The 22,025-nt window shown below is 47.0% G+C and overlaps 1 protein-coding gene across 1 annotated transcript; it reads right to left on the reverse strand.

Moving 5' to 3' along the window:
- Nucleotides 1–9,212: 9,212 nt before the first annotated feature.
- Nucleotides 9,213–20,142, reverse strand: LOC309353156 (uncharacterized protein). Its single transcript, XM_081882363.1, has 6 exons — nucleotides 20,098–20,142; nucleotides 15,677–15,965; nucleotides 15,464–15,545; nucleotides 12,899–12,981; nucleotides 12,127–12,253; nucleotides 9,213–11,656 (listed from the first exon to the last, which is right to left on the reverse strand). The coding sequence occupies exons 2-6, from the start codon at nucleotides 15,785–15,787 to the stop codon at nucleotides 10,071–10,073; spliced, it is 1,989 nt and encodes a 662-aa protein (XP_081738489.1). The 5' UTR covers nucleotides 15,788–15,965; nucleotides 20,098–20,142; the 3' UTR covers nucleotides 9,213–10,070.
- Between the last annotated feature and the right edge of the window lie 1,883 nt (nucleotides 20,143–22,025).

Raw genomic sequence — 22,025 nt, forward strand, 5'->3', positions numbered from 1 at the left:
CGGGAGGCCCCAATAGGTAAAGTGGCGCTTCAGGGTAAGAACAGTTTCAGGTTAAGAATGGACCTCCGGAACGAATTAAGTTCTTAACCCGAGGTACCACTGTATCACCTCAAATCCCAACGCTGCCCGGTTCGGTCCAAACCAGTGCCAAAGTTTGGCGATGGTCTTCTAGGAAGCGCATCAAGGAATACATCCAAGTCAATGCCAAACCTTTTTGCACTGAAACCCCCACGTTTCATCACACCCCCAAAAGTGGGTTACTACTCTTTATTTTGGGGGGCCCTCTTGGGTGGCCTTCTGAACTGTTCCCCCCTTGGCCAGAAACAGGAGGAACTGCTAGCTGTGAAAAGGGCTCTGCAAGGAGCAGGATACCGCATCCTAGAATTGGAAGGGGTGTCCCCTAGTCCTGTCCTCCCCAAATCAGCTAAAACATCCCTGGCAGATGGGCCCCCAGCCTCCTCCCCATCCCTCCCTCCTGCTGCCGCTTTCCTCCTCGGGTGTCACTGTGGTTGTTTGCGTGGGACATGGGATCCCGTCTTTGTCCGCTGGCCAGAGCCTGCTTAGGTTTGGCCCTCCCTCCCTTCCAGGGCCACGGGTTTGGGGGCCCCACGTGGAGGCTCTGCACACACATCCCACCTGTGTCAGGAAGATTTTTGAATATAAACTGTTAATGGAGAAATCTGAGGGCTCCCTTGGACAAAAAACAAGGACACCAGCCAGGAATACCAGAGCAAAACAGCAGCCAGTTGGCTTGGTCTTGATTGAAGACTGTCATGACAGGACTACCACCTGCCACCAGGTGGGACAAGATGGAAGCCCCGAACAAAAGAGAACCCAAATTTTTATTAGATGCTAATCCCCCATGCTACACCCCCCAAACTACATCACTCATACATCATGGTTACGGTACATCATGCAAGGGGAGTTCTGGTGGCAGTAATCTGAGCATCCTGAACCCGGCCCCATGGTTCTCCTTGCCCTCCACCAATCACCCATCAAGTGGAACAAAAGAGACATTTAGATTTCCCTGTTTCCCAGCCAAGTTAATCCCACCCTTTTGTCTTCAACTGGGTTTGTTAGTTCTGGAATGGCTACCTGTCTGGCACTCAGGTATCAGGATGCCAGGGATTATCCCACAGGCAGAGGGGCTGCTGAGTAGCTGAGCTCACATGTCTAGATGAATTTCTGAAGTTTTCCCAGTGAGCCAGTACATAGGAACATTTATCAGTGAATTCTTACATTTGGTATCGTGCAGCAGAGGCCCTTTGAATAGATAGGAAGAAACTGTGATGAAGTGTTTTGTGGGGACAAATCACAAAAGTCACAAAAGCGCTTGTGCTGATTTTGGTAGTGGGCTGCATGTGCATGATATCTCCTGGAGGGGAAATCCCCCTCCAACCTATACATAAATTCCTGCAACAATACAATCTGATATATTTGAACAGGTAATGATAGACGATACATGGGGAAACAAATGTCAAAAGATTTTGAATAAATGGACAAGTTATAGGAATTGGATAGCACCGGGAGAAGCCAACCCAAGCATCCAAATTAGAATGAATAATCTGTGCACACGGTTAAAGATCTGAAGAAAGAACACGTTTTGGGGGGAGGGGTTAAAGGGGAGGGAGGAAGAAGGGAAATAGGATAAATGAGCAGGGACAAAAGTATATACGGTTATCAATAACTAATAGGATGATTTTGATGCATGTTATTGTTAGACTTTTACGGGTTTCTTGCCCACAGTAGTAGATATGATGGTCATCCGAACTGAATTCACCCATTCCCATCCATTTTAGTTCACTGATGCCCAGGATGTCAATATTTATTCTTGCCATCTCATTTTTGACCACCTCCAACTTACCCAGGTTCATGGTTCTTACATTCCAGGTTCCTATGCAATATTTTTCTTTACAGCATTGGACTTTCCTTTCGCTTCCAGCGAAGCGAATATGCCAGCAAGTTTGGAAAACTCAGCAGTGGCCAGAAGATTGGAGAAGATCAGTCTACATCCCAATCCCAAAGAAGGGCAGTGCCAAAGAATGCTCCAACTACCGCACAATTGCACTCATTTCACACGCTAGCAAGGTTATGCTTAAAATTCTACAAGGAAGGCTCAAGCAGTATGTGGACCGAGAACTCCCAGAAGTGCAAGCTGGATTTAGAAGAGGCAGAGGAACCAGAGACCAAATTGCAAACATGCGCTGGTTTATGGAGAAAGCTAGAGAGTTCCAGAAAGACATCTACTTCTGCTTCATTGACTATGCAAAAGCCTTTGACTGTGTCGACCACGGCAAACTATGGCAAGTTCTTAAAGAAATGGGAGTGCCAGATCACCTCATCTGTCTCCTGAGAAATCTCTATGTGGGACAAGAAGCTACAGTTAGAACTGGATATGGAACAACTGATTGGTTCAAAATTGGGAAAGGAGTACGACAAGGCTGTATTTTGTCTCCCTGCTTATTTAACTTATATGCAGAATTCATCATGCGAAAGGCTGGGCTGGATGAATCCCTAGCCGGAATTAAGATTGCCGGAAGAAATATCAACAACCTCAGATATGCAGATGACACAACCTTGATGGCAGAAAGTGAGGAGGAATTAAAGAACCTTTTAATGAGGGTGAAAGAGGAGAGCGCAAAATATGGTCTGAAGCTCAACATCAAAAAAACGAAGATCATGGCCACTGGTCCCATCACCTCCTGGCAAATAGAAGGGGAAGAAATGGAGGTAGTGAGAGATTTTACTTTCTTGGGCTCAATGATCACTGCAGATGGTGAAAGCAGCCACGAAATTAAAAGACGCCTGCTTCTTGGGAGAAGGGCAATGACAGGCCTAGACAGCATCTTGAGAAGTAGAGACATCACCTTGCCAACAAAGGTTCGTATAGTTAAAGCTATGGTTTTCCCAGTAGTGATGTATGGAAGTGAGAGCTGGACCATAAAGAAGGCTGATCGCCGAAGAATTGATGCTTTTGAATTATGGTGCTGGAGGAGACTCTTGAGAGTCCCATGGACTGCAAGAAGATCAAACCTCTCCATACTGAAGGAAATCAACCCTGAGTGCTCACTGGAAGGACAGCTTGTGAAGCTGAGGCTCCAGTACTTTGGCCACCTCATGAGAAGAGAAGACTCCCTGGAGAAGACCCTGATGTTGGGAAAGATGGAGGGCACAAGGAGAAGGGGACGGCAGAGGACGAGATGGTTGGATAGTGTTTTCGAGGTTACCAGCATGAGTTTGACCAAACTGCGGGAGGCAGTGGAGGACAGAGGTGCCTGGCGTTCTCTGGTCCATGGGGTCACGAAGAGTCGGACACGACTAAACAACAACAACAACAACAACATTGTTAGACTTTCGACTGAATGTTTTTTTGTAAGTTATTCGACATCACTGGATGAAAGTGTAAAGAATGGAAAAAATAAATTATTAAAAAGAGAGAAAAGGGTGGGGAGAGAAGGAAGGATTCACCCCTGGAGAATTAATTCCTCCTCGAGGATGTGAGCAAGGGGGCTGGATCCTTTCCTTCCTGAGAATGCAATGCCCACCTCCCTCCAAGGTCAGGTGAGCAGCTGGAACATCCTGGGGCAGGAAAGATTTGCATCACTTCACCCCAGAGAAATGGCTCCACATATACACATAAGTTCCCAGACTTCTGGATGCCCCTCCAGCCCCTTCCCCAAATGCCCTCTGCTTGCAATGTCCTGTGTTCTGATCCTGCCCTGTTGGTGCAATTTAGAGGGGGGAAATGGGTCAAATTGTGTTTGTGAGCGGCCCATCTTGTGAGCGGCCCATCCCCCACGTCTGGATTTTGTTCAGAAAAACGCCCAGCTGCACTGCCTGGTTTAGAAACAGTTCAAGGCTAAATTCCTGCAGCGTGACTCATGCAGCCTCCTCTTCTGTGTGTGCAGAGGAGGGCACAAGGCAGTGGGCACGGGGACATTGCCATCTCCAAGACGCCGGATTCCTACTTTCTTGAGACACTTTCGCCCTGTAATGCATAGCTTTGAAAAAGAGGTTTGTTTGGTTTTTTAGCTCCTGGCATTGTGTGAACAAATACTTACACATTCACAATTTTCATAGGCAGTCAAGCTTGCAGGACCATGACTAAGTGCTGTAATTCTGCATGGTGCTTTCTAGATCCCCAAGATCGAAGGGAAATGCGTACCTCATTTCTTCCTGTTCCACGTCAGTCATTTCTACCTAAAAAATTGGGGAAGGCAGCAGCTACTCACGTTGAGTGCAGGGTTTGCTGAGATTCGGATTCATGAGGCACCCTGTACCAAAGGAACTTTAAAAAAAAAAGACAGCCAACAATTCAAAATAAATTCGGGTGTGGGTTGTGTGTGCCAGGGGAAATGTGCTTTAAATGAAGGGTGTGTACAAAGTCTCAGTGGCACCCCAGGTCCCCCAGCTTCAGATTTCTTGACCTAGGGAACAGGACAGCCGAGGTTAAAGGGTGTGTAATAAGAATGTTTAGGTCATATATATATATATATATATATATATATATAATGTTGTTGTTGTTGTTTAGTCATTTAGTCGTGCCTGGCTCTTCGTGACCCCCTGGACCAGAGCACGCCAGGCACTCCTGTCTTCCACTGCCTCCCGCAGTTTAGTCAAACTCATGTTTGTGGCTTCGAGAACACTGTCCAACCAATATATATAATAAATGTTCATAAATGTACCAAGCAAACACATATATAAATATATAAACCACATGTCTAAAACCCACAGGAAAAGTCCTAAAGCCATTTTGACTCTTTCAGTCACCTCAAATATTTCTCTACAAAGTCGAAGGAAAGGCAGAAACATCCCCATTGTCTCTGTCCTCACAAATCCTGCTTTAAGGGCAAATTTAAGGTGTTAATAGGGTGAGCCTGTGATCTGGCTCAGGAATTAAGTATTATCATTACAAAAGAATGGCCAGGCTCCACAGGTACTCTAGTCAAGCGACCTTTAACAGGTAACCTGGCAGACAGGGTAAAAACAATGCACTCAGATTTCTGTTGCAGACCACCTTTTCTGCGATGTATTTATGTTCTGGGGGTGGTCTTGGACTCCAGGGTGGGCAATTTTAAATGTCTATATTAGGGCTTGCACGGCTTGGGGTCCCCCCCTTGTGTGGGGGGGGGGAGCACCCTGTTGCAACAGTTAGTAAAGATCAGGCTTCCTAGCTGCTTAGCTTCTCAATATTCTCTGGTTGGCTTCTGTTATTTTCTCTTACCAATAGAGAACCTACAAAAGGACTCTATATGGGCTCTTGGGTACCCCGTAAGGGAGAAGGAGCTTTTTTTTACTTATATCAGGTGTGATATGATTTCTGTGACCAGTTGCTTAATTCCAGGTTAGAAGGTGGGTGTCCTAGTCCAGGAGTACATGGACTGTGCCAGATGTCTTTGGGGCAAAGCTCCATATAGAAGACTACAGGGAACCTGTATAGAAGCTACAGGGAACCAGACAGAGGGCCTTCTCGGTAGTGGCGCCCACCCTGTGGAACGCCCTCCCATCAGATGTCAAAGAGATAAACAATTACCTGACATTCAGAAGACATATTAAGGCAGCCCTGTTCAGGGAAGTTTTTAATATGTAACGCTGTACTGTTTTTAACACTTGATTGGGAGCCGCCCAGAGTGGCTGGGGAAACTCAGCCAGATGGGCGGGGTATAAATAATTGATGATGATGATGATTATTATTATTATTATTACTACTACTATTACTACTCCATCTTTTCATGAACTTCTGAAATACTTTATTTCGATTGCATGTGGGTGTTTTGAGGAATGTCTTCTATTCTGGTCTTGCTTTCATATGTGACCATGGACACAGCAAAAAAGTTACCCTAGCAACTGTTCACTTTGCGGCAGAAAGCATCATTTCTTTTTATTCATTTAGTTTAAAGATGGTGGGATTACAGGTCAAATGAAGGAGGGAGGGGGCCTGGGAGGTAAGAAAGAGTGTCTCTGCTCAGCTGCGAAGCTCAGTGGGTGACCTTGGGACAGTCAGTCCCTGTGGGTGGATCCAAACACAGGAAAGGAACGCTATAAATAAGCCAGAAAGAAAACAAAAGAAGAAACTTGCCATGGGAAATGTTTTAAACCATTCCTGCTCTCTGGTGCCATCAGGTGTTGCATGTTTAAAACGCATTCAATTCGTTGCTTCTTTACTAAAGTAGCTGAGACCTGTCTCTCAGCCCAAACTACCTTGAAGAATTGCTTGTTTGTTTAAATATTTATACACAGATGTATCATAAAATATACCACAGTGGTTTACAGCAATATAAACCCCCCCCAAAAAACATAATAAAAAGTCTAAAATAAGGTAAAAAAAAATAATTAAAACCCCCAGCATCGATAGCCCCTTGTGGGGGATGTACAGTCATACCTTGGGTTACAGACGCTTCAGGTTGCATTTTTTTGGGTTGCAGACCGCCAAAATCCGGAAGTACTGGAACGGGTTACTTCTGGGTTTCAGCAGTCGCGCATGCGCAGAAGTGCTAAATCGCGCTTTGTGCATGTGCAGAAGCGCCAAATCACAACCCGTGCATGCACAGATGCGCCACTGCGGGTTGCGAACGTGCATCCTGCATGGATCAAGTTTGCAACCCGGGTGTCCACTGTACTCTTAATTACCTGTACAGGCAGGGCAGAATAGGAAATTTTTCAGCAAGCGTTAAAAGGCTGGCACACTAGGCACCCATTGAATCTCTAGTGGCAGGACTTTCCACAGGACACAGAAGACTAAAGTAAAGGCTTGAAATTAACACTGGTAAAAGGATACTTCCTTGACCAACTTGTGGGGAAAGTGGAATAGATATAGCCGTAATGCAGCTAAATAATGATAGCAAATTTAAAAATTCATCTCCAGCCTGCCTGTCCCTGATTTTGAATTGGTGTGTGTGTGGCCAGGAACAGACTCATGAAAAGCCCTCCCTCAATATCAAAGAAAAGAAGAATCTGGGACAGAACCAGGATATTCAGGGCTACAATATTCAGCTCTGGCTCTCCGCTGGGAGACGCCTCCTGCCCATTCTTCACAGCAACTCCCTTCCCTCTGCCTCAGTATTAGGGCAATGTCACGGTCACCTTTCCAGCTCAAAGGAGCCTACATAAATCAACGTCGCCCCCCCTCCAAAATACCCCCACCTTAAAATCACAGTTTAAGAAAGCAACAAGTATGAAACACTAAAAAATAGCACCTAAACTGGGGCAGCAAATGCCTGGGGGATTAAAACACATATCAATGGTAGCAGAAATCAGAGCGGATTGTGTGGGATAACAACGCTGTTCCTCTACTCCTTATCTACCCAACGCTGCTTCACAACTACCACCTCTCTCACACCCCAGCCTCCAACTATCTCTGCTGAAGAGGCCAGAAACCATATTGGCTGAGTTACAGATAGGTAGCATACCAAGAACTAACTTAGTTGGTCTTTAAGGTGCTACTGGAAGAAAAAAAAAATTTTTTTGTTTTTTCATATTGGCTGAGTCCTGGAAGATCTACTCTCTGCCTTGCAGGCCTTTTCCACCTGGCCTGGACTGACTCCAGCTACAAAAGCTGAGGCTGCTGAACAAACTCTTGGGCTTGGGAGTTTTTGAGGGGGGTTCTTGCTTTTGATTTTTTGTATCTTTATTTTAGATCTTGTATATTTATTGTATATCACTACTTTTGTTATGGGGACGCGGGTGGCACTGTGGGTTAAAGCCTCAGCGCCTAGGGCTTGCCGATCGAAAGGTCGGCGGTTCGAATCCCCGCGGCGGGGTGCGCTCCCGCTGCTTGGTCCCAGCGCCTGCCAACCTAGCAGTTCGAAAGCACCCTCCAGTGCAAGTAGATAAATAGGGACCGCTTTCTAGCTGGAAGGTAAACGGCGTTTCCATGTGCAGCTCTGGCTCGCCAGAGCAGCGATGTCATGCTGGCCACGTGACCCGGAAGTGTCTTCGGACAGCGCTGGCCCCTGGCCTCTTGAGTGAGATGGGCGCACAACCCTAGAGTCGGACACGACTGGCCCGTACGGGCAGGGGTACCTTTACCTTTACCTTTTTACTTTTGTTATGCTGTAGTTATTCAAACCCCCTTTAAAACTTTCGGCCAATCACCTCTCACCCCCAGCAGTCCAAATTCATTCTCCCCATCTCCTTACCTAACACTACCTTAAATCTACTATTATACTGTACTTACCATTATTATATTAATTACAAGTGTATACAACTTTAAATACAAACACCGTAACATCACAGGCAAACTTTAAGGAAATGCACACACATGCACACTTTCAGAGAGGCTCATTAGAGAGGAAGTGTGGTTTAGTGGTTAGTGTGTCAAGACTACGACCTGGGAGAAGTGGGTTCAAATCCCCACTTGGCAATGAAGCTCACTGGGCGACCTTGGGGGCCAGTCACCGCTTCACAGCCTAACCTACTTCACAAGGTTATTGTCAGGACTAAAGGAACTGGGGGAGAACCATGTGACACCACCTTGAGCTCCCTGGAGAAAAAGGCGGCATATAAATGCAGTAAATGAATTTCAATAAGGACAAATGTCAGGTTTTGCACTGTCATTCAGAATCTTGGTTCAATCTAAGCCATCTTCCATGGGTCAGACATGCGCAGATGAGAACTGGAGTTGGCTGAAGCCAATAAACTGTGCTTGCTGCTGCTCCCAACCACCTTTGAGTACAATGAACACAAAACTCATTCTTCCTCGTGGATACAATTATTTGCTCCTTGCATCCTCTCGGAATGTACTTTGAAGAATCAAAGGAGGACAGCAGCAAGGGAATCTTTGACCTACCCTTCTCACAGAGGGAACTCCTGGCTTTTCTGGAAGATGTCCTGTGTGTGTTCAGCAGAAACCAAGAGGAGCTCAAGGTGGCACCACCACCATCCTGGACATGCCAAGGAAGACAGCTGCAGCCAGGAGCACCACAAATTTGCGAGTTGGAGGCTCTTGGAAGTGTGTGAATTGTTTGTCAGCTTCTCCAAAGAAGAGCTCAGGTTTGATGGCTAAACTCACCAGCACTGCCAAATTGCTCATCACCCTCTTGTATATAAGTTGGTAAAATGCAGGATTTGTAGCTGGTTGATTGACCGAAACCAAAGAGTGCCCACTAATGGTTCCTCGTCATCCTGGAAAAAAGGAATAACCGGGGTGCTACAGGGTTCCATCCTGTGCCTGTTTTTGCTCAACGTCTTTATAAATGACTCGGACAAAGGAATTGAGAGGATGCTTGTTAAATTTACAAAGGACACCAAACCGGTGGGGTGGAATGGGGTAGCTGAAGAAGACAGAATCAGGATTCAAGATGACCTTAACAGGTTGGGAAACTGGACCAAAACCAACAAAATGAAATTTCAATAAGGTCAGACATAAGGTTCTCCACTTAGGCTGCACAAATATAAAATGGGAGACATCTGGATTGCTAATATTACATGTGAAAGGATCTAGGTGATTCATAGTAGACCACAATTTAACATGAGTCCACAGTGTGATGTAGTGGTTAAAAACCCCCTCATGCCCTTCTAGGCTGTTACCAACAAAAGTCTAGTGTCCCAATCAAGGGAAGTCGTAGTACCATCTATTCTCGTTTGGTCAGACTACACCTAGAGTCCTGTGTCCAGTACTGGAAGCCACAATTTAAGGATACGTCAAGCTGAAATGTGTGCAGAGGATGGTGACCAAGGTAATAACAAGGTAATAAAGGCTTGGAAACCAAGCCTTTAGAGCTGGGCACGTTAAGCCTGGGAAAGAGGAAACTGAGAGGAGCTTTGATAGACATCTTCAAATATCTAAAGTACTGTCTCTTGGAAGCCGAACGAAGCTTGATTTCTCCAGCTCTGGAAGATAGGATCCATACTGGTGGATTCAAGTTACAAGAAAGGAGATTACCTTGACACATAAATAAGAATTTTCTGATTGTAAGAGCTGTTCAACATTGGAATGGACTCCCTTAGAAGATGGTGGACTCTCCTTCCTTGGGGGTTTTAAGCAGATAGCCACCGGCAATGGATGCTTTAGTTGAGTTTCCTTTATTGCAGAGGGTTAGACTGCATGACGCCCAAGGTGCCTTTCAATTCTACAATAATATGATTCCATGATTCTCTCCGTTGTGAGTTCTTTGATGAGCTGTGAGATGGGACCTCTGACTAAAGCTTTTTCCACATTCCAAGCACTGATATGGTTTCTCCCCTGTATGAATTCTTTGATGGGAAGTGAGACCTTCTTTCCGACTGAAACTCTTTCCACATTCCAAGCACTGAAAAGGTTTTTCTCCGCTGTGAATTCTTTCATGTGAAGTGAGATGAGCGTTCCGGCTGAAGCTCTTTCCACATTGCAAACATTTAAATGGTTCCTCCCCTCTGTGAAATCGTTCATGCGAAGTGAGACTTTCCTTCCGACTGAAGCTTTTTCCACATTCCAAGCACTCATAGGGTTTCTCCCCTGTATGAATTCTTTGATGGGCTGTCAGATGGGTTCTCTGATTGAAACTCTTTCCACATGCTAAGCACTGATAAGGTTTGTCCCCTGTATGAATTCTTTGATGGGAAGTGAGATTGGCCTTCTTACTGAAGCTCTTTCCACATTCCAAACACTGATATGGTTTCTCCCCTGTATGAATTCTTTGATGGGAAGTGAGACTTTCCTTCCAAGTGAATCTCTTTCCACATTCCAAGCACTGATACCGTTTATCACCACAGTGAATACTTTGATGTTGAACAAAGTAAGCGCTTGTACCAAAGCTCTTTCCACATTCCAAGCACTGATAGGGTTTTTCCCCTGTATGAATTCTTTGATGGAAATTAAAACTCTCCTTCTGAGTGAAGCCCTTTCCACATTCCAAGCACTGATAGGGTTTCTCACCTGTATGAATTCTTTGATGGACTGTAAGATTGGCCCTCTTACAGAAGCTCTTTCCACATTCCAAGCACTGATATGGATTCTCCCCTGTATGAATTCTTTGATGCGAAGTGAGACTTTCCTTCCAGGTGAAGCTCTTTCCACATTCCAAACACTGATATGGTTCCTCACCGCTGTGAATTCTTTGATGGATAGTGAGATGAGATTTCCGAATAAAGCTTTTGCCACATTCCAGACATTGATATGGTTTCTCCCCACGGTGAATACTCTGATGTCGACGGAAATTTGTACTTGTATGAAAGCTCTTCCCACATTCAAGGCATTGATATGGATTCTCCCCAGTATGAATTCTTTGATGGGAAGTGAGACTGCACTTCTGAATGTAGCTCTTTCCACATTCCAAGCACTTATATGGCTTTTCCCCAGTATGAATTCTTTGATGGGTTGTAAGACTTAACTTCTGAGCAAAGCTCTTTCCACATTCCAAGCACTGATATGGTTTCTCCCCACTGTGGGTTCTTTGATGGGCTGTGAGGTGGTAGTTCCGACTGAAGCTCCTTCCACATTTCAAGCACTGATAAGGTTTCTCTCCGGTGTGAGTTCTTTGATGGGCTGTGAGGTGGGCCCTTTTACTGAAGCTCTTTCCACATTCCAAACATGGATAGAGTTTCTTCTCAATGGGATGAGAAGTATAATGGGAGCTGTGACTGAAGATTTCTTCATGCTCCAAATAGTTATATGGTTTATCCACCGTGTGTATTTTGTCATATTCTCCCTGGTTCTCAATTTCCCATTTATCATCACCTGCAAAGAGAAAAAAAATGGATTAGAACCTCGGGAAGAAATGGAGCCCTAGATAACGGGAATCTGAAATTTGAAAAGCCTAGATCTTCTCCTGGATGGATTTTGTTTGGTCCATTCATGGAATCTGCTGCATCTCCACTGTCAGTCTTCTCTTTGTTTATTTTTTCTATCACTTTTTAGTAAAACCTGACAGAAGCTATGTTAACTTCCCTCACTACTCTGAATCCTACATTTAAAAAGGCCAGGTTAGTTCAGACCAGCCTGATCATTGCTTAAAAAGACATAAATGGAGGAAGACTATACACAGCCAAACAGTTGATAGCCCTCCATTCCAGGTGAGCTGTGGGGCTATCAGAATCCCAGGTGCTGTAGGTGGTGCTGTTGAGCTACATCAAAATCATGGAGGTTTCTCACATGGAGATACGTATTGAATTTCAAATCAGATATCATGATCCAACACAGAGCCTTACTTAGAGAGGCCAAGATCCCGCAATTCTCTTCCATGACTTCCTTATGCAGAGCTCTCTGGTTGGGATCTAGCAAAGCCCATTCCTCGTCTGTGAAACGAACAGCTACATCTTCAAAGCAAACTGAACCCTACAAGGAAAAGGAAAACGTCGCCCTCTTAAGCAGCATAAACATCATCTACTACACATTGCTCTGTTGTTTTCTGCCTGGTAATTGCTGTGTTGCCTTAATGGAATTGTTTTGCTGCACATTTTAAGCATGGATGCTTATTTTAACATCTTCATGGAGTTGTTTTACTGTGTATTTGAATGAAGTGTGTTAATGTTGTTGTAAATGGGAACTCCACATTGTGTTATTCAAATCAAGTATTCTCTCCTTGTACACGATTGGGGGGTGGGGGTGAGCAGACTCTCCTGATGCCTCAAAGTCAAGGGGTACAAAGGGGCATGGAGGAGGGTAATCTCTGATGTGCAACTAAGGGAGATGGTTAGGCCACTGTTTTTCCCCTGTTGTCAACTGCTCAGAAGCCTATTTTAGCATTCAACAAATATAGAAATAAAACTGTTAACTAGTGACAAATAATACTAGTGACATTCAGAAGGCTAGTTAAAATGAGGTGGCTGTTCCTTATTCTCAGCACATAAGCCATCTGGAATAGAATTTTAAGCCTTTGTTAAGGGCAGAAGCCAAGAGAAGGAGATTCAGTCAGGCCCAGAGGCAATCTGGCTGCCCCGTCTCTCACCCTCTTCCCCCCCACATGCTCCTTCTCCCCACCTCATCTGGTTCCACAGCCGCGACTTCTCCTCCGCCACCAAGAAAAGATGGATGAGGCGGTCTTGCCAGAATCCCTCCGCCATCTGTGAGACAGAAAGGTGAATGAGAAGTCAGAGGTGGAGCTGTGCATGGCGAGCGAGAGATGGGCCACAGAAACAGCCTCCCGTGCCGAGGGCATTTGGACATTGGCAGCCATTTCATATTTTAGTTATGTGAAAATTGATGCACCCTGCTTTGGGCTCTTGGATCCCACCAGTGACCATCACCTAATAAAGGAGTGGATTCACTCCACTAACTGCCCCCCATGAAATATAGCGGACCCACCACTTGGCAGGCGAGTGACATGCATTTCTGCAATTTCCCACAGGCTACCTTGTGAGTATCTTGTATGAGGGGAAACTTAAGTGATTTAGAGTCTTAGGAAGGAGCTGAACAAAAAGAAGAGGTTTGTGGGGGGAAATTTGGGCCAGGAGATATGTCCGTTCAAATAAAAGTTATTACTTAAACTAAATATAAAGATGTCACTGAAGTATATGCACAGCTTTTCTTAAACTTCAGTTGCTAAAAGCTCACTTGCTGCACTTCAGTTAAATGTTCAGGTTTCTACCATAGGAGGTAAACTCAGTTTCTGTTTCTTCCTTCTTGTTTCTTTACTTATTTATGACTTTTAATACAGCACAGCTTCCTTCTCTACTTTGGTTCCTGAGCGAGGGGCATTTTTCATCCGCCCTCCTCTCTCTTAGCCACCCTGAGGGATTTCCCACAGACCCAGGGGATCCTCTCAGGCCTTGTTCTTGGTTTGGGGGGGGGGTCTTCTTTTCCTAGCAGACCTCTCCCCTCCTGACTGGAAGGAGACCCTGGTTTAGTCCGTCTTCCCACAGCTCCTCCCTCTCCTGCCTCAGACTCAGCCCTCCAGATTAATTCCTGCCTCCATACTCTCCCCAGACCCTCCACTGGGTCGTCTTCCTATCTAAGCTGTGAGACTCCTTCTTCTGGCTATAGAGATTCTTCCCTCAGACAGAGCCTCTCTGAATAATAATAATAATTACTATTGTTATAAAATAATAATAAAATCTGCACCTCCCCTCTCAGATCAGGCCCTGTCCAACTCTCTCCCTCCGAAAGGGCTCCTCGGATTTTCCCTCCAAAAGGGCTGGCAGCCAATCAGAGAGAGAGAGGCTCCCGTCCCCTGGTGGAACCTCGGAGGCACTGCACCCCACACTCCACTCTGGCTCCACTTTCCCTCACAGGCCATTTCCTAACATCACTACAGGGGGTCTCCTTTTCCTGGGAGATCTCTCCCCTCCTGACTGGAAGGAGACCCTGGTTTAGTCCATTTCCCCACAGCTTCTCCCTCTCCTGCCTCAGACTCAGCCCTCCAGATTACCGTATTTTTCGCTCTGTAAGACATACCAGACCACAAGACACACCTTGTTTTTGGAGGAGGAAAACAAGAAAGAAATTATTCTGAATCTCAGAAGCCAGAACAGCAAGAGGGATCGCTGCGCAGTGAAAGCAGCAATCCCTCTTGCTGTTCTGGCTTCTGGGATAGCTGCGCAGCCTGCATTCGCTCCATAAGACGCACACACATTTCCCCTTTCTTTTTAGGAGGGGAAAAGTGAGTCTTACAGAGCAAAAAATATGGTAAACCCTGCCTACCCTCAGACAGAGCCTCTCTGAATAATAATAATTACTATTGTTATAAAATAATAATAAAATCTGCACCTCCCCTCTCAGATCAGGTCCTGTCCAACTCTCTCCCTCCGAAAGGGCTCCTCGGATTTTCCCTCCAAAAGGGCTGGCAGCCAATCAGAGAGAGAGAGAGAGAGAGAGAGAGAGAGAGAGAGAGAGAGAGAGAGAGGCTCCCGCCCCCTGGTGGAACCTCAGAGGCACTGCACCCCACACTCCACTCTGGCTCCACTTTCCCTCACAGGCCATTTCCTAACATCACTACAGGGGGTCTCCTTTTCCTGGGAGATCTCTCCCCTCCTGACTGGAAGGAGACCCTGGTTTAGTCCGTCTTCCCACAGCTCCTCCCTCTCCTGCCTCAGACTCAGCACTCCAGATTAAATCCTGCCTCCATATTCTCCCCAGACCCTCCACTGGGTCCTCTTCCTATCTAAGCTGTGAGACTCCTTCTTCTGGCTAGTGATTCTCCCCTCAGATCAGAGACAGTTCTCCCTCAGAAAAGAGCCTCTCCGAATAATATTAATAATAATAATAATAATAATAATAATAATAATAATAATAATACCCCTCTCCCCTCTCAGATCAGGCCCTGCCCACTCTCTCCCTCAGAAAGGGCTTCTTGGGTTTTCCCTCCAAAAGGGCTGGCAGCCAATCAGAGACAGAGACAGAGACAGAGACAGAGAGAGAGAGAGAGAGGCAGAGGCTCCCGCCCCCTGCTGGAACCTCAGAGGCACTGCACCCCCACACTCTGATCTGGCTCCACTGTCCCTCACAGGCCATCAAGTATGTTCTCCAAAAAGATTAAAAGGACTTAGAGATTCGTTTCAAAACCCAAAGAATGTGGGCTAAGTAGAGAAGAAACTCCTTCCTCCTTACCCAGTGGCCTCTCTCTGGTGTCCAGTGCAGCCCTCTCTGCCTCGGAGGAATCAGGGCCCATTTCTGTAAATGGATCCTTTCCCTGAAAGAGCAACTAAGATTCCAAAAAGAGAACAGGGAGCAGGATTAGAAAAAGGGTGGCAGAGACAAAAAATTGCATCTCCCATATCATTCAGAGCCCCTTGGGAGCATCCAGAGGAAAGTCTCTCTCACCTGCTGCTCTGCCTGCTTCCTCTCCTCTGCCTGACTCAGGAGGAATCCTTCGGCCAGGGCCACCGCCTGGGAACTGGTCTCCGCTCCACATTCTCTCACCCAGCTCTCCATCTCCGGTGGAAGGACGGCCAGGAACTGCTCCAAGATCACCAGGTGCAGCGTCTGAGCTTTCGTGTGCCTTTCTGGCTTCAGCCACTGATGGTCAAGGTGGTAGAGTCCTGCTGCAAATCTCTTGGGGTCCTTTGGCCTCTTGGTAGCAGAACTGCCTGAACCGCTGGCTCAGCAAATCCTACAAAGCAAATACACTGTCAGGAGGGGGAAATGTTCTCTGAGCAAGCGTGGCTGCGTCCTGCTAGGAACCAGGCCTGGACTCCACATCACAGATTCTGAGATTTCTTCAACACAAAAAGGAAGAAGAGACTCTAGCCCTCCTAAAATGTGGGTTTCCTAACCCTGGGGTTCTCCAAGGTTGCTCCCTCCCCCAATTCAGGGCCCATTTCTTTCCTGCTTCTGCCTGATTTTCTAGCACTTGGAACCTGCAAAGTTCTCAAGACAGACAACTTTGGTGGCGTCTCTTTTTCTTTCTCCTTATCCAGCCCACCCCACGAGGGCCAAGTAGGTGAGGCCAAAGGGCAGCGCTAGAGAGCAAGTAAAGAAGGGCTCTCCTTTCTGTGGTTGTAAGTTGTTTTAAACTGTTTTTAGTATTGCGCTTTAACATGGTTGTCTGCCCAGGGTACTTAGAATAAACAGCAGGTTAATAATACTACTAATAAAAATGTTGCATAGCTTAACCCACATGCAGCCTTATATGTTTGGGGCTATTCCTGGATTCAGAATGGTCACCGAGTGCCCCTTTCCAGGTCTTGCTTGTTTGCCCACCACTGTCCCCTTGTAGCAGAGATGACATGGCCAGGGTACTCTCTGCTGTGGATCAGATAGGATCATCACAATGCCCTCCAAGTGGAACTGCTCTTGAGGATGGTTCATGTGATGGCCTGGGACTCGGGCTGACTTGGAGCCAGAGGAGTCTCAGTCCACACCAGATCCTTTGCCTAGTCTGTGGCCTGATTCTGAAGAGCTCCAGTCTGCACAGGTCCCCTGCAACAAGCACCAGCTGGGCCGAGTTAGGGGCCTGATCCTGCCCTGGCTTCAGAAGCAAGGATGACCTCATTGCCGCTAGCTGGCCCATCACTTACAGCTGCTCCACTACTAGTTGGGTCAGGGGAGACTGAGGCGGCCCCTGGGTCTAGTAACCCACCAATGTCTCCCGAGCTGCAGAGACTGAGGTCTGAGAGAAGGAGAAACCTGAGTACTCGCAGGAGAAGTGCTCGCCTTCGGGTGAAACAGGGAGGTGAGTCGCTGGGGGATCAGGACCAGCCGTTACCCCAACAAAGATAAAAGGCTGTTGGACCCCGCCCCAGGTTGCGGGAGCTGTATGCCAGACCCTGCCTGTGATTCTATGCCTTGGCCCTGTCGGACTGACTCCTCACGGAACCCTTGGATTCGGGAACGGACCTGGATCGCATTACTGGGGCCACCCCCGGGCCCAGCACAGCTCAGAATCTGCTCCAAATGGCAGAAGCCGGATTGTTGGCTGGGTTCCCTTTCTTTACAAAGAGCATTTCTTTCCCCCCTTTTTCTCCAAGGAGCATCCAAGGGTCTCCCCCTCCTCACTGAATCCCACCCCCATTACAACCCTTGAGAACACATTTAATTCCTGTTTTAAAACAGCTGCATTGGTGGCCCGTTCATTTCCAGGTCCAATTCAAAGTGCTCACAGGAGGACTTCACTTTGGCCCCCAGATATGTGAAGAACCACCTTCTTCGCTAGAGACCCTTTTGGCTGTGAAATTTGGTGGGGGGGGCTCTTGGCAGCTTCACCCCCTTGAGAGTCTTGGGTGGGGGTGGCCCAAGAGAGGGCATCCTGGGGGCAGATCCCTACAGAGGCACCTCCCCCTCTTTCCCAAGGCCTCTGACAACGGAGACGCGCGTTTTCAGGGCCCAGCCTATTCCTGTGATTATTATTTGTTTTGACTTTTAAAAATATTTTAAAATGGTTGTCAGCTGCTCTGGGTAACAAATGGAACAGTGGTAACAATAGCAATAATAATAACAAACAACTACACTAATGAAGCCTCCAGCGTGGAAAAAAGATAGTCTACTAGAATCATAGAAATGCAGCAGCAGGACAAAGAATAGGCAAAACAACATCCAGTACAACGCCTAAAGCTTCAAGCATGTGGGAAAATAGCCTCAAGGTACGTTGAGAGGCTGAGGAAACAGGCATGGAGCTTGTTCGAATTTGCAGACTTTTGAGAATTTGGCTCAATCTGGTTGATCTGAATTTAAATTGAAACACAAAGCATTACCTTTGCTTTGAACCTCCCTCCCACGTTCATCAATAGACTAACACTTTATCGTAGATTTGTAGAGTTGGAAGGGACCCTGAGGGTCATCCAGTCCAGTCCCCTGCAATGCAGGAATCTCAACTGAAGCATCCATAGCAGATGGCCAGGCAACCTCTGCTTAGAAACCTTCAGTAAAGGAGAGTCCACAACCTCCCAAGGGAGACTGTTCCACTGACAAACAGCTCTTTCCACCAGAAGATAATTCCTGATGTTTAGTTTGGAATCTCCTTTCTTTTAACTTGATGCCATTATTTGAGTCCTGCCCTCTGGATCAGGAGAAAACAAGCTTGCTCCATCTTCCATGTGACAGCCCTTCAGATATTTGACAATGTCTACCATACCTCCTTGGGGGACGCGGGTGGCGCTGTGGGTAAAACCACAGTGCCTAGGACTTGCCAATCGTATGGTCGGCGGTTCGAATCCCTGCGGCGGGGTGAGCTCCCGTCTTTCGGTCCCAGCTCCTGCCCACCGAGTAGTTCGAAAGCACCCTTAAAGTGCAAGTAGATAAATAGGTACCGCTTTATAGCGGGAAGGTAAACGGCGTTCCGTGTGCTGCGCTGGTGCAGGCTCGCCAGAGCAGCGATGTCACACTGGCCATGTGACCCGGAAGTGTCTGCGGACGGCGCCGGCTCCCGGCCTCTAGAGTGAGATGAGCGCACAACCCTAGAGTCTGTCAAGACTGGCCCGTACGGGCAGGGGTACCTTTACCTTTACTTACCATACCTCCTCTTTATATTGTTTCTTTGGTAACATAAGAAGAAAAATGGCTACTACTCACATTTAACCTAAGCACAAACCCACGGGCTCTTGACTAGGTGTTTGGCTGTTGACTGTTATCTGTTAACTCCGTTTCCCCTTTGTTTCTGTTTAAACCAATTCACGAACCTACAACTCATCCATTGACCACTAATAATGTTGCAGATATCCCTGCAAATCTATTACGCTATTTTTGTGATATACAAATGACACGTGAAGACTTGGCCTATTTATTTGTGTCCTTCATTCCTTCTACAAACCTTCTTTATAAAACTTAATTAAAGGTTCTTCCAAAAAGAAAAAGGCAACACACACACCCCTCATCTGCACTGCATCTGCAAAGCAGGATCAGACCCCTTTAAAGAGCCCTGGCTTCCTCCAAAGAATCCCGGGAACTGTAGTTTGTTAAGGATGCTGGGAGTTGCTAGGAGCCACCCCCTCAGAGTGAGGTGTCTGGACACCCGAGAGGTTGCATGTCTGAACAGGCACACGTGTGTCACCCAAGAGTCTGGATGACACTCCTGTCTGATGAAGGGGCTGGGGGAGCAGAAGCAATGGAGATTTTGCTTGCATCTGGAGGAACATCAGAACAGAAGATGAGACCTGCAGGAACAGGCCAAGGGGGCTCCATTGAGTGTTCTCACAGGGACCAACCAGGGGCCTCTTCTGGGAAGCCCACCAGGCGGATCCGAGCCCAAGAGGGTCTCTCTCCCTGCCTGTGGCTTTTCCCACAACTGGGATTCAGAAGCATCCCTGCCTCCGACTGGCCATCCTGGCGAGGAGCCCCCCATCCATAGCTGTCAACGTTTCCCCTTTTTTAAGGTAAATTCCCTTATTCCGAATAGGATTCCTCGCAAGAAAAGGAAAAAGTTGACAGCTATGCCCCCATCCATGCATTCCTTATTCATTTTCTGCACAGGTCAGGTTGTGTTTATTTTTTGGGTCTATTGGACATTTGAATGTTTCCTTCTGGCTGCAACCTCTATTGACAAACGTGACTGGGTTCTAAATCTGAAACGGGTTCGGGTTTACCTTCGTGCCCGCGAGCAGCGCATTGATACAAAGGAGGAACATAGTTGCAGCCCTCCTGCAAACTCCCCCCCCCCCGGCTTTGCAGAGAGGAAGGGGAAGGCCCCCCCGCTCCCAAACTTGGGGGTCCCCAGCATGCATGAGCCGAACAGCCCCCCATGCCCCCTCCCCCGCAGCCCTGGGACCCCCGCCCCCAATGCACGGGGGGGGGGGAGACAGGAGACTCACCAGATCTCCGGAGAGGCCCCCCGCCCACCGCTTGCAGGAAGTGACTTGGGAGGGAGGGAGGGACCTGGCCCCACCCCACCTTTCTCTCCTGCCCTCTCTAGGAATCCCGCTCCGTTCCTTTTAACCCGTGCAAAGCCGGGAGCACCAAGATCACCCCCTCTCCCCCCCCCTCTGCGTTTTCTCCCTTCAGAAAATCCCTGCAAAACAGAACACGCTAAACAACAAGCACAAGCAGCACGTCGGCTAACAAAATAACATGGATTGTTTTAAAATTCATAAACAGAAAACATATATGTTTCTTCCCGAATGATCCGGGAAGAGCTGTCCTGTCCTGTCTGCTGCTGTGCGTGGAGCAGCCGAGCGATGTTCAGAGCGCCCTGATATCATCTCACTTTGGGAGGATATTGAGGGTGGAAAGGCATTCGGCCTTCGTTATAGCGCTCATTTAAGTTACTTACCACTTCTACCATTTCTGTCTATGGAACATTTATACGATTCGCATTAATTTGTGACTCCATGCACATATTTTGTTCTCTGTTTATGAATTTTGAAACAATATACAGTATGTCATATTAGCCGATGTGTTGCTTGTGGTGGTCGTTTAGTGTTTTCTCCCTTCAGAGCAGGTTTTGTTTTTATTTCTTGGCTGGTTCTGAGCTATTCCTTCCCTTGGCCATGTTAACGGAAAAATCCAAGGGCTCCCTTGGACAAAAAACAAAGAAACCAACCAGGATAACTTGGAGCAAAACGGCAGCCTGTAGGCTTGGCCTTTATTGAACTGTTGCAACAGGGTGTTCCCCTCACTTGCAGGAGAGAGGAAAGACACAGAAAAATGGTGTGCAAGGCCTTATAAAAACTTTTGAAATTCCCCTCCTCTAGGTCAAGCCCACCCCCAGAAACATCATGCATACATCACAGAAAGGAGGGGTTGAGGGAGGAGTTGTGGTGGTAACCTGAGTGTCCTGTCACCTGGCTGGTTCCTCCCTTCCCCCCTCCACATGAGTCACTTCCAGGAGACAAAGGGGAGTTGGCAGTTTCCTGCCCCCAGGGGGAAGAGCTGATTATTGTCCTTTGTTCCAGTCCATGCTGAACCCACTCCCATATGCAAATTCTTTGTGACATTGATGGTCTTCTGTCTAGGACCATCAGGGTTGGCATAGCAACTGGGCAGGGCTCCTGTGGATGTGCTGGTATGCTCAAGGGATTATGGCTGCCCTGTCTCAAACCTTCCCCATTTTGTAGTCCTTCCTTCATGGAGTAAAATGAAAGTGGAATAGTGCAAATCCGATGTATGGTTGATTTTCTATGAATTTATAGCAGAGGCATAGCGTATGTAGTGTGTGTGTGTGTGTTTGAAGTTTGTACAAACTGAATGATGGGGGGGGGGGTGGTTTCCTGCTACAGCCAGAAGAGCCATCTAGTAGAATCCCCTGCAAATGCAGAAACCTCAACTAAAGCATCCCTGGAAGACGGACAGCCAACTGAAGCTTAAAAACCTCCAATGTAAGAGGTCACTTTGATAATCCGTGTGCACCACTTTGAGATTCTTGGAGCTTGAAGAGATCGGGTAGAAATGCCTTTATGGTAATATTGTTATAGATCCGATGGGAGTGAATAAATGCTAGGACGTGGATTATGGGGATGTGGATAAAACATAACATGCAGAGCTGTGCCAGACAGGGAATTCTTGGGCGGGCTTATGCAAACCAACCTGGCTGAGCTATGGCTATGGAGAGAAGAACAGCAGACCATTAACAGTGGTACCTCGGGTTACAGAGGCTTCAGGTTACAGACTCTGCTAACCCAGAAATAGTACCTCGTGTTAAGAATCAGTTACAGATAGGTAGCCGTGTTGGTCTGCCATAGTCAAAACAAAAAAAAATTCCTTCCAGTAGCACCTTAAAGACCAACTAAGTTAGTTCTTGGTA

The sequence above is a fragment of the Podarcis melisellensis genome (assembly GCF_964234715.1).
Source record: "Podarcis melisellensis genome assembly, chromosome: 12".
Taxonomy (NCBI): Eukaryota; Metazoa; Chordata; class Lepidosauria; order Squamata; family Lacertidae; genus Podarcis; species Podarcis melisellensis.

Excerpts from the sequence above, each read along its gene's own strand:
- LOC309353156 (XM_081882363.1), bottom strand. The coding sequence starts at position 15,787 with ATGGAGAGCTGGGTGAGAGAATGTGGAGCGGAGACCAGTTCCCAGGCG. Across the intron at positions 15,546-15,676 it reads GGAAGCAGGCAGAGCAGCAG|GGAAAGGATCCATTTACAGA; the intron begins GTGAGAGAGACT and ends TTGCTCTTTCAG. Across the intron at positions 12,254-12,898 it reads CGGCTGTGGAACCAGATGAG|GGTTCAGTTTGCTTTGAAGA; the intron begins GTGGGGAGAAGG and ends TTTTCCTTGTAG.